This window comes from Colias philodice, chromosome 1 (assembly GCF_061535455.1).
Source record: "Colias philodice isolate Cphi_HAF_F1 chromosome 1, ilColPhil1 Martin Lab GWU primary, whole genome shotgun sequence".
Classification (NCBI taxonomy): Eukaryota; Metazoa; Arthropoda; class Insecta; order Lepidoptera; family Pieridae; genus Colias; species Colias philodice.
Window position 1 is genome coordinate 726,893 of NC_143086.1, and position 13,358 is coordinate 740,250.

General features: G+C 35.5%; 1 protein-coding gene across 5 annotated transcripts in view; it reads left to right on the top strand.

Annotated features, from left to right (window-relative positions):
- LOC149490949 (eukaryotic translation initiation factor 4 gamma 3-like) overlaps window positions 1-13,358 on the top strand; it is a 59,926-nt gene that overhangs the window by 36,684 nt on the left and 9,884 nt on the right. For all 5 annotated transcript variants that reach the window (XM_089695653.1, XM_089695662.1, XM_089695670.1 and 2 more), the window contains 10 exons: window positions 1,318-1,948; window positions 4,957-5,331; window positions 5,507-5,788; window positions 6,732-6,862; window positions 7,181-7,337; window positions 7,978-8,138; window positions 8,702-8,905; window positions 9,529-9,669; window positions 10,722-10,806; window positions 12,841-13,193. In XM_089695653.1, the coding sequence (XP_089551779.1) occupies window positions 1,318-1,948; window positions 4,957-5,331; window positions 5,507-5,788; window positions 6,732-6,862; window positions 7,181-7,337; window positions 7,978-8,138; window positions 8,702-8,905; window positions 9,529-9,669; window positions 10,722-10,806; window positions 12,841-13,193 (2,520 nt within the window). The remainder of the gene's footprint in view (window positions 1-1,317; window positions 1,949-4,956; window positions 5,332-5,506; window positions 5,789-6,731; window positions 6,863-7,180; window positions 7,338-7,977; window positions 8,139-8,701; window positions 8,906-9,528; window positions 9,670-10,721; window positions 10,807-12,840; window positions 13,194-13,358) is intronic.

A 13,358-nucleotide genomic window follows, 5' to 3' on the forward strand; every position in this document is an offset into this window, starting at 1 on the left:
ACTTTAGTGTAAAGTGCACTTTGAGTAACGGAAGACACTTTAAGCACTGTTGTTCGTAATCAAGTATTATACGTATTTTGGTATTAGTTTGTTGTATTAGAATGTATTTAAGTATTCAATTTATTGTACTGTAGTTTAAGTACTTCATATGAACGAAAATTGTTGATGACATACTTTTTTTATAGCATAATGATAATGACCCTTTTTTAATCAGTCGCTGATATATTTAAGCAGTGCTTCGTCCCTTTCGCCTTCCAGTTATTTTATTCTTAAAAGGGAGAAGAAAATATGTGTTTAAACAATGAATAGTTAAGTTAATAGAAGTTATAGTATCTCTTTGTCTGAAATAGCAGATATTTGGTAGATTTTCTTCAGTGGATGCCTGGATTCTTGTATTTTAAGAGCTAAAACATTAAAATAAGCCGCTTAGACTGAATATACCGAATAACCTAATGACTACTTGTATCATCACCATATCAACAAAACACACAAAAACATAACCCTACATGGATCAGTCGTGTAAAAGGGAAATTCTTTCCCTTTGCTTTACATAAAAGGGCAATTTATTACATTTCTCACTCATAGAGGTTTAGTCCCAGTTCTGTTTTTTTTTTTTCAATTCTTTTGCCTTATTTGCCTTTATTTGAGTGCCTTTTTAACATCAAAATTGTAGTTTTATACCTGGTACTCGATATACTTGTTTATAAACTATCCATCCCCAACATTACTTTCCAGGCGCAGATATAGAATATAATTTAATCATAAAAAATTATTTCCTTTGCATTATCTTAGAAAATACACAAACTAAATATTTATGGGAAAATGTATCGCAAATGTTTCTTGGATTGGTTGTCATTCCAAATGTAATAATTGAGAATATTATATTTATAATAAACATATTATTATGTATATTTTAATATTATTGTATTAGTAATCTTTGTATTAATTATTATTTAGAAAATACATTTTAATAAACCTCTATTTTACTTTGTAGTTTGTAAATATAATAAGTTTAATTTAAAATTAACCTATTTAAGATTATTGTAAGTACATAATATATACTATTTATTATGACAGATTAATGTGTCTTTCGCTCTGTTTTGTTTTGTATAATAACCAAAAATAATTGTGCTATATAATTATATACCATTTTGTATATAAAGTACCAATTCCTTGTGCGCAAAAATAAAACAATGTGTGTGTAAAATTAAAAAGCATAAACTATCTTTTAATTTTCTAAATTCTATAGTAAAAAGTAAAGTAATGAGTAAGGTGAGTGACATAAATGTCTGAAGTAGCAGTGTTTGCACACAGCAGGAGAACTCGCAGAGCATCGTGGAGGAGTTCACCCGGATGGTGAGCGAAGCCGCCAACCAGCCAACGAACTGCGAGGCCGCTGCCAAATCGAACTTTGTACCTAAAAGTAACGAAGTGCCTGCTACAACCGCAAGCCCGACGCAACCTCAAGCGAATGCAATAAATTCTATTAATAATAATATAGTAAAGTCTGATATATTAAATGATAATAAGAATATAGGACCCGAAGCGGAAGTGGAGACGCCGGTCGTGTCGGCGATCTCCGACAGTCCTGTTATAGTGCCTAAAATGACAAACGTTAAACACCAAAAGAGTAGTGAAACTCAGTCTATAGCCGTAGATAGTAAAACGCAGAAACCGAAACAAAAGAAACCGAACGTGCCTCAGAATGAAACTCAAAAGCAATCAGAAGAAGCGACGCAAGCGGAAGCGCCGGAGCGTACCTCGCCCGCGGGCTCGCCCGCACCCCCCGCCCCGGCCGCCGCCCCCGCGCCGGCCCCCGCACCCCCCGCCCCGGCCCCCGCGCCCGCGCCGCAGCCGCAGCGCGTGCGGGAGCCGCGCGAGCGCGCGCGCCCCGAAGAGCCCGCGCGCGAGCCCCCCGGGCCCACGCCCAACGGGCCCACAGCTGTTGGTAAGTACCACCCCACCGGATCAATTAGCGCCACTTGACCGTTTGTATGCGCCTCCAATGTACTTTCCACAAAAAAATAAAATAATATATAATTTAAGACTGTTTCAGGGATTTATGTATATTATTTTAATTAATAGTGAATCGAATTTTTTAACTACCAAATATTACTTTTGAAGTATAAAATCTAAGTGGCCCTTATTATCTCACGAGCACATTATAGCATGAAATTTTAATTTACGAAAATATTCCCACGAAACTGCATTATTGTCAGTATATTGTGTACACAGTTTATTTTCCCTTTTTTTTCAATGGAAAGTACGATTTAATATTGTGATGTCGTTGATGCACCATTTCGGTAATTTTTAGCATTGTGAGAATATACCTATTTTACAATTTCTTTACTATTATAATCACTTCATGAAAAATAAACTGCTTCTGACTATTCTTTCTACAAACAAACTCTACACGCAGGACTACAATTTGAAAAAAAAAAAAGAAATAAATACCTACAGTGACAAACATATATAAAAGCAAAGTATATTTTGCACATTGCATACCTACTTTATTTTACGATGTATCTTATCCATGACTAAAAAAAATCTACATAATAGCTGTAGGCATGGACGTATAAAAAAAGACGGACGGAGTATCGCCTAAACATTGAGTGAAGCCTAGTAATGGCGGCGACACATCTATGTGTGAGTGCCATGTTGCCATGGCAACACTATGGCAACAGCTGTCCTGATGACAATGGCGGCTGTATTTTTTTCTATAAATTTTGCCGTAATAATTTTGTCATTAAAACATAAAAGAAATAACTTGCTTCCCTGTGGAATGTAATCCCTTGTGTTTTGTTATTTAAAATTGTACTGTTGCGACACCATTTAACCACGCAAGACGGCATTTTAAATATTTTTTGTGAAACAGTGACGCAGTTAATCAGTCGGTAGTTCACGACGTAATGGCGGCCGACTAGCTTACTATGGTGAGAGTGTGTGCGTGTTCATTGTCTTTACACGATCGCTAGCTTACTACGGTGGCTTCACGTTGTTTGTTCGTAATACGGCGTCCGTCTTTTTTATACGTCCATGGCTGTAGGTAAATCTATATAAATCCACTAGCAAATAATATGACAAAATAATACGTATAACAACAAATGTCTTAAAAAAATCATTCATTGTAAAATAAAAATCAATTGAGCATATCATAATACATATTATCAAAGAGGAATTTTGCTTAAAAGTTATCGTCAAAGAAATAATTCTTAACTTTTATTCAAACATATTATACGTACTTATAAATTAAACTGTACTAAGTAAATCTTATTTTTATTAACGTATGAACATACGAGATTAAAAAAATATTCGGTTGTATTATTATCTTAATATGTATATTGGAAAATAATTACTTAAGTAAATTATTGTAAATTATTTCATTGCTTTCGTTAATACGTGTACGATAGATCTGGTTTTATTTTTATCTTGATGACATTTCCAAATCGAGTCAAATGTCATCGTTACTAAGCCACATCATCGATTCCGAGTCAGAATCGATTTTCCAAGAACTAACAATTTTTTTTAGATATTATCAAATATTGAGTCATTTTAAAAGTAAATTAAATAGCGAATAAGTAAAATTTAATACTTTTACGAAGTATAATATATCAGCTTCTTTTCCATTATTTATTATTTCTAAGAAATGAGGGCGAGTATAACCGGATCAATTCCGTACCTGCGCACAACACTAGGTCATCTGTCCGCATGGAACAATTCAACATGGCGGATTTTACTTCAGTCACGGCGAGCATGGCTGCGTTTTAATTATTTAAATCATTGTATTAATGAAATTTTAAATTAGTAAAATATATTGTAAAGTTTTTATTTTATACATTTTTTTATTTAAGTTATGAAATAAGTGATCGCAGTGAAACGAGTGCTTAACAGTAAAAGCTATTCTAGATCCTTGAGTGACCTTTTGTTGGACTTTCTTTTACCATATTGCCGTTTTTCGTCGTACCAGGGATCGTTCGAAACTTCAATAAAATTGAATATCGGAAACATTCTAGTGATCAGTGCCACGCAATTATTATAGTCTGACAATCAGGTTGGTACAGTGAGATAGAGCTGAAAACTCCCACGTGGAAATTATACCGCACGTCTCTATTTATAGATTTCAAACTTGGTTCACAAAAAGTGATTGGTACGATCGAAAAATCGTCACTTGGATGTGCAAGCGGTGCATTATGTTAATTTAGTTCGCTGTAGTTAATTACTGTCAAGTTGAAATCCCCTGCAATATTGCAACTTCGGTTGCGCTCTAGCCTGCCATTTTTGTCGATAGTCAGTATATTCCATCAAAGAATGCTTTCGTCCCAAGATATTTCTGACCGCCGGCCAATTTTCATTTATTCAATATAACAATGGTGGTTTTCGACAAGTTTCGAGACATAGCTTATACGTTTTCGTGCCATGCATATAATATGCATAACTAAACGAGATTAGGTGAAGTTACGACAGTATATTCGAGACTTTATGCAATAATTTTAACAAATTCTATCGTAATTATGGCGTTGAGAATCATTTCATAGTCTACAACGATTTTGTGTTGAATAGTCTGTCCATTGTGCTTACAAAGTTCATCAGTGATCAATCATATGTATTCCATTGTGATTTGCCAATCAATATTAAGGCCAAATGGAATATAATTCATTTTAAAAGATTGTTTACATAATTATTATGTACTCACTCTTCCCAACATGGTGTTTTAATCTATGTTAATTCATTTTTTATTGCATTACAGAAAAACATTAACTATAATCTCAAATATGAAAAGTTTAACCTCTAGTGTTATCATATCTTGAAACATGTGTGCCTTCTTTGTTAACTTTTGATTCACTATTGTGATTATGTATGCAACAATCTATATGCACATCATAGTGGGAGCATGCATATTTTATCCTAGACAACAAAAGAATTGAATGTATTGTTAACCAAATATATAATTTTCAGTGATTAGTTCGGCTGATAGTACACCAGAATCTATCAACCCACCAACTAGTCAAAACAGTCAAGTTAACGTAACTGAAACTAAACAAAAGGGAGTTGTAGAAACTCCAACTTTAGAGACTGAGCCTGAAGCCGACGTGAAAGCGGAGGTTGTAGAAAATAGTGAGACATTCCCTGAATCCCAAACTCCTACTGCCACCCAACTGTTGTCGAGTATCGAGAAGGTTGCCAAAGAGCAGTCACCCCTGCCAGAGCCCACTGAAGAGGAGCAGAGTGCCAGTCAGGCTCAAGCTAAACTCACTCAGAGTATAGTTAGTGCTGCTCGAAACAATCCTGAATTTAAAATGAAAGATATTAATCTCAATAATACAACTCCAGGTACATTTCCTCTTTGATTTATATCTGATGTGATAAGTATTTTAACATATTTAAATATAATTTATCTTGCATTTAAAACATATAATAAAATAATTTTGAGTCTAAAGTATATTGTTTCTATTTGTAACATAACAAGCAAATGTAACCACTCTCTCATCTCCAATCAAATTTTAAGATCCCGACACTGCCAATGGAAACATGACTGAAGTAGCCGAAACAGTGAAAGATGTGAACAAAAATGAGAAGTCAATAAAGAATACAAAGAATAATAGTAAGAAAAATAAAAACGCTAGCACTGAGTCTAGCATTAAGGAAGAGACATATGAAAATGGTAAAGATGAGACTGACAGAGTTAGTAATGTAGAGCCTGAGCAAGTGGAGAAGGATGAGGAGCTCTCGGACAAAGGGGAGGCTCCTGCTGCCGCTCCTTTCGTTCCTAAACACAAGTATAGTGATGGTGAGTACGCAGCTAATTATATCTCATTGCTCATAGTTCACTATGAGTAGGTGTTTCAGGTGTGCGTGGAGCCGATTATAAATACACCTATAATAATACTCATGTCCTTTATGATACTTAGGTTTACAATTTAAACTATTATATTTTCTTTGTAGTTGAAGTGAGTGATTTTATTCAACAAAATATATTTGCACTGACCTGCAAAGAAATCTTACATTTGACCAATGATTTACAATATCATATCAGTTAATTGTGACACAGCAAAAGTAGGATTAGATTGTGTTAGTCATAAGTGAAAGTATCACACTCATTCAAGCTTTTCTGTCTGCCAGACCCCCAATATACCTATCTACTGGGTATATTTATTAGTACATGCAATTTCATATTATGTAATTGTGAAGCTGTATGTTGGAATATTTCATAAAACTGTTGTGTGGTTCTAAATACTAGTCAGTTATGGAAAAATTCTGTTATTTTTTAAAAGTACTATTCACATCATACTTAATGAGTTTTAGATTTCATTAGCATTCATAAAGAAATGATAATGTATGCAAATTTCAATAAGGGCTTCAAACATTAGATTGTATGAACCTCCTATTTTCTTCAATGATATGCTAGGAGTTTAATATTTAGTATGCAAGTATATTATTAATTAGGTATCACTTTAAATTAATATTTTATTTAACACCATTACTATAATACTAGATTATATCCTTACTAAAACCTTAGCAGATTTTTTAATTCTCATACAGAGTAGCAAACATATTCTCTTTGTTAATTGTTACAATTACTACCAATGTCAAATGCAATCAAAGTGATATACTTTGGTTATGCCTTTAACCAAAAAACCCATGACGCATTCTAGAGTGCTGTGGTTATTTCATGTTGTTGTGCAAGTTATTACTTGCCTTGGTACGCCTCGTAAACAGCGTTCACATTTTAGATCAATGGTCCCCAATGAACCCTGCTGGCAAGAAGACTTACGACATCAGACTGCTGATGCAGATCAAAGATGATCCCCTCTGCCGAAATAAGCCCAACGCGCCCCTGCTTGAAGCTTGCAACATATTGAGGGTATGCATAAACATTTTTTACATTCTACTACATTCTTGTTTGTTTATTTTGCAATAACAGAATGACCTGATGAAGGTCCTTCGATATAATAAATTGAAAAACATAGTACATATTTTTAGTTGTATAATAATTCAATACAATATTTCTCTGCTTTTACGGGTCGGTAATTCCAATAGCGAAGATACGAGTGGGCGATGTTTTCCTAGATACAATAATATTTCTATTTTGATATTTCTATCAACAAAGGCTCATTTCGTAGAGTGTATCGATTTTTACTTGGGCGCCTCGGGTATGTTTTGACGATGCGAGTGTTTACAGACTATGCAGCTTCAGGACTCTGTGATGTCGTTCAACCAGATCTCGAGACCTGTGAACGACTCCCTGTTCCCCAACTTCCTCAAAAACACCAGCCCCAACATGCGTAGCACGCTCCCGCGTGATACCAAGAAGGACGGTAGAAATGCTGTTCCTACTGGTGAGTAATGAGTTAAATGTTAAACTAATTTGCTGGGAAATTATATAGTAGCGAAAAGTCTCAAGAGTGTTTTATAATTATAAGTAATTACTTTACATTGAATGTGTGTTGTCCACAGTTAAAAGTTCCCATACTGTTAGGGAAACACAGTGATTAATATTTAATGTATGAAAATATCCGTGACCCTGGAGTAAATTGATCAGACAATTGTTGTTTGTTGCTGTGATTTCGTAATTCTATATTAATGATTGTTTGCTTCTATTTTCGAAACACAATCTGATAAAGTTTGCGTTAGTTTTGAATAACATTAACAATTTATCAAGTAGTAAATTGGTTTTGTTAGATTTGTTGTTCCATCACAAAACCCACATAAATCCAAGAGCAAATTTAGTTGCCATATTACATACTAGCTTCCGCCCACGACTTTGTACGTGCATCCCCGTTTTTCCCCGTTCCCGCAAGAATTTCGGGAAATCCTTTCTTAGCGGATGCCTGCGTCCTAACATCTACCTGCATGCCAAATTTCAGCCCGATATGTCCAGTGGTTTGGGCTGTGCGTTGATAGATCACTATATCAGTCACCTTTGAGTTTTATATATATAGATTTTCTGATCATCTACAAAATGCCATCTCTATATAGGTAAAGGAAGCATGAAATTGAGTTCTTCGTCCAGCGCCAGTGGCGGGCGGAACATATTCATCTCGTTGCGCGAGGAGGTGAAGCTCAACGAGACCAAGGACGCCTGGAAGCCGGCCAGGCTCAAGAAGGAGAACCTCAGCAAGGACGAGCTGAAGACGCAGGTTTGTTTTATATCTATACCGCTTATTTGTATGAAATATTTCAAATAAATAATAGGGAATTTGTATACCACACTTATTGACCATGATTACTCATTGACTAATGAGTAATATTTTTTGATTGCATTTAGAATATTCCATCATTTTTTGGTTATACTTATATGTAAACAGATTTGAACTTGAAACTTTAAGCGCGTTGAGAGTAAAATTTCAAGGTCGCGTCATAGCAATAGCTTCACATCATGGAGTAAGGTGACGATTTTGGTATCATTGAATCTTGCCAAAGAAGTTTCACTTTTCAGACACGTGTTTTTATCTATAGCCTTAATAAAAAATTGGTTGTTTGTAAAGTAGGTTTACGATCGAGATGTTTACGTGATAACGTCTTATTGGTGGCAGCGCTCGAGATGAGACGGGAGATCGGTCCGTCTCTCTCTCGTTATACCTGCGATCGCGCTCGTGAGGTTTTGGTGTGACACAAGTTTCTGAACATGTCACCCGACTAAAACGATTTTAAAAACGTTATCACGTTAAAATCCATCCCTTATTCGTATGTGTATGTTCAGGAGCTGTACAAGAAGTTCCGCGGCATCCTGAACAAGCTGACGCCGCAGAAGTTCGACACGCTGCTCGAGAAGGTGAAGTCGCTCGAGATCGACACGCAGCTGCGGCTCGAGGGCGTCATCGATCTCGTGTTCGAGAAGGCGATCGACGAGCCCAACTTCTCGGAGGCGTACGCGGCCATGTGCAACAAGCTGTCTACGCTCAAGGTATACAACCTAACTATATGGGGAAAATATTAATCTTAATACTATTATAAAGGCGAAAGTTTGTAAGTATGGATGTTTGTTACTCTTTCACGTAAAAACTACTGAACCGATTACAATGAATTTTAGCACACATATAGAGGGTAACTTGGATTAACACATAGGATAGGTTTTATCCCGGAAATCCCACGGGAACGGGAACTATGCGGGTTTATCTTTGAAAATGCGGGCGAAGCCGCGGGTGGAAAGCTAGTATTAGATATTTAATAGGCACGTTGTTTAACACTTTATTATATTGCCAAGGAAACAAATAGATACGAAAAGAATACTTATGCTACATAAAGTGGGTTAAAATCAAGTTGAAAGGACTCGGTTACAAACATACAGGTGAAGAAAGTGTGTTAAAAAAGACGCAGCACTGATGGTGTCCTTATCACCTATGAGTACATTGTGTATGTGAAAGTGTTGAAACTAAAAGTAAAATAGGGCAATTTCTATCAATTCAAAGAAAAGAAAAAAAGTGCAAAGCAAATAAGTTTTTAAACACTTCAAAATATATATTAGTAATAGTGTCTGCCTTTTATTTAACTAAAACACGTAACAATAATTGTGATTATGTTGTCCAGGTGCCGGCCGCGAACTCACCGGAGCAGTGCGTAAACTTCCGCGCGCTGATCATCAGCAAGTGTCAGAAGCAGTTCATCACGGCGAAGGCTGACGAGAACGCCATGAAGCTCGAGAAGGAGATCGCCGAGTGCACTGACTCTGTAAGTATTTCATTAACCGACTTCAAAAAAAAGGAGGAGGTTATCAATTCGGCCAGTATGTTTTTTTTTTATGTATGTACACCGATTACTCCGAGGTTTCTGAACCGATTTACGTGATTCTTTTTGTTCGATGCGGGATGGTGTCGAATTGGTCCCATAAAAATTTTATTCGGATAGGCCCAGTAGTTTTTATTTTATGAGAATTTTTGTCTGTATTTGTAAATGTTGCAAGTGCAAGTTTGAAGTCGGTTGTTTTTAACGCAGTTATCACTTGTTTAAACTATACCATCTTAGACCACATCAGCCTACATCAGGCGAGATTGTGGTCAACCACTTCCCTATCTACAAAAAGAAAAAAAACTAGAATATTATTTATGAAGATAGGATTACTACATAGCTAAGTTGCTATCCACGTCTGTCTTAATTACTGTATGTGTAGAATATAACTACACAACGGGCTTCGATGCAGTTTTTTTAATAGATAGTGATTCAAGAGAAAGTTTTTAGTATAAAATTTATTAGGTTTCAGACAAAGCGGTGTTAGCCGCGGGCGGAAAGCTATTAAGTAATAACTGAATGTCTATGGCATATTATATTGTAATGTTATACAGGGTTACTTGTACACCAGCAACCTCGCAGGACAAGATAGCTAACATCATAAGTAACAACATTTGTTCTACGACTTTTGATAATTTGTTAGATTTTATTTTCATACGAAAATAAATATAAAATATTCATTTAATTTTCCGTTTGAATATTATAAACTCTACGCGTATCCCAAAAATTACGTAAACAAGAAGCGAACGAGAGGGGAAAGGAGGCGTCGCGTCGTCCTTTCGATAATGAATAGAACATAGACTTACAAATGTTAGGAGAGTACAATAAAAACTTTAAAAAAATCATGTAAAAATAATGTATTGCGTTATGCCAAAAGTCGTAGAACAAATGTTGTTACTTATGATGTTAGCTTTCTTGTCCTGAGAGGTTGCTGGTGTTTACAAGTAACCCTGTATTTTAGAGAGACATTTATTTAATGATTATTATTAATACAGGCTAAGAAGAAGGAGCTAGCCGCCCAGCTTGAGGAGATGAACCGTCGCGTGCGCATGCGTTCCGTCGGCAACGTTAGATTTATCGGTAAGCATATTGTTATTAATATTGATTTGGTAATTATACACATTTCCTATATTTTTAGAAAGTAGCCAGCCAATGGCTTTGTAATTTTCATCTGATTTTGTTATAGTAATATATTTTATCTTTGAACATCAATAACTAATATGATTCGTGTTTTATATTTATTTATACAATGACTTGCTTGCTAGCGATTTTATAAACCCATTTTGTAAAGTGTTGATATGATCATGTGACTACCAGACAGAATTTGGAGATTTTTAAACAACTTCACTGTTTAAAATGAAATGAATAATTTGATTTGAAACAGAATGTATTAGGATACATTTCTAATAAATTAATTAATGTGGAGTCGTCAATGGAAAAATATCTAAACTTGTACAAAATCAAGTCACTCAGATGAAAGTGGCGATAATTGGCCCAGTAGCAAAACTTTCGAACTGCGCTTTGTTAATTTCTTACTTATTTAGTTGCAATTCTGTTTTAATTTCTCACTTTGCACCTTTGGTTTCGTGCCTCATACGCACCGATTTAATGGGTGATCAAAAATGTATTCATATATACTGCGAAATTTTATTTGATGATTGGTATTTTAATATGTGCAAAATAAAAACATGCTCTGCGGAAAATTATATTGGCTATATTTGCTATTTTTTGTGTTTTGCTGCATTTGCGAACTTTTATTTGTTGCCTTTTCTAGCTAATTGTTTTTTTTGCTATTTATTTGCATTAGAATGTGTTATTTTTTTGTTTTAGTAATATTCACGTAAAAGTTTTCATATCTATTTCCACTTAAAATAATTACACTAAATTAAAATCAAACTATACACAATTTTTTATAATAGATACTTGAAGTTATTAAGTCAATTGGCCTAGTATCAGTTCTATGAAAAATAAATAAAGTTATTGATAGAAAGTAGGTTGCACTGAAGCTTGGGCGAGTGGCGACAAGCCATTGCAACAACCTTGAATGGTAAATTGATACATAACGTAAATATCAAGTTACAACGACATTTTTACTTTCATACATTTAAATTGGAAATTGAGAAACATCAATCTTTTTACCTTATCAGCGATAAAGATAAAGAGATTATAGATATCCAATATTGTATTAATATAATACATTGATTATAGAATTTGGTTATTTAAATATGAACGTAAATTCTATCCTCTTTGTCTTCCGAGTTAAAAATTGTAAAAATGCGTAGTAAAACACGAGCCACGAAGGTGAGACGGTGACAGCTCATAATTTATTAGCACTCCTGATAATGACGTCATAGCTTACATAACACTATATTAATCTCGGTTTATTATCACATGGGGCAACGAGATTATTGCTATGTATAGTTTCTTATATGCTTACGATTTCTTTTAAGTTGCACTGTATGAATGGAAAATTTGCACCAAAGAACTCTTTTGCACTCGACACGATATTTGACACGTACATAATTTTAAATATATAAATATTGTAATGCGAATTTTCTTGCGAACGAATGGTTTATTGTTATGTTAACGTGCGTCTTTTGAATGTATTTTTGTTTCTTTTATTGATAAATGTATTGTTGAATCGGTCCCGGCGGAGCGAAATAAACAAGTATCGCGATGACCTTGAACTTGACGACCTCACGTTTTTTGCGTGCGAGCGGCCATCTGGGCCGGAGTAAACCGATTTCAGGATTCTACGAACGCCGTCCATAAGCATATGCGAAATTACCGAATTGTGAACATGGGTTAAAAACAGACGCATATAAAATGCATCGGTTTTCAACTTTATCGAAATTGGAGTAATTACTTTCGATATCGTTAACACAATTTATTTCATTACACATCTTCATTTAACGCCATTAATTGTTACGCTCGCGATTTGACGTCAAATTGTAACTATATAATTGCCATTTAATAACTCAGGCCCCGGAATCACAGACACAATAAAAATCTATTGTGTCGTGGACCGATCGGACCGTACGGGGCTCAATGGGTTAATGTGTTGGCGAAATGACCCATAAAGAACATAGGTACAAGAATGGTTGTTTGTTGCAGGCGAGCTGTACAAGCTGAAGATGTTGACCGCGAAGATCATGGTGTTCTGTATGAACCACCTGATCGAGAACCTCGAGGAGGAAAAGCTTGAGTGCCTCTGCAAGCTGCTGACCACCATCGGGCAGCAGGTCGAGAGCGAAGTCAAGGAGCAGCTGGAGCAGATCTTCAAGATGATGCAGGACATCATCGCGGACAGGAAGGCGAACAAGATCAGCAGCCGAGTGCGCTTCATGATACAGGACGTGATCGAGCTGCGCAGGAGGAAGTGGGTCGCCAAGAACGTGATCGACTCGCAGCCCAAGATGATGGACCAGATACAGAAGGAGGCTGAGCAGCAGCAACGCCATATTGAGGTGTGTTTGACATTAACTTTACATTACCTAACATTTGTAATATGTGTCCTTTACTGTAGTGGGTTTTTAAATCTTTAAAACTACTTAACGGATTTTGATGAGGTTTTTCTAATAGACAGAGTGGTTCTTGTGGAGGGTTACATTATATGATATATGATATTTGTT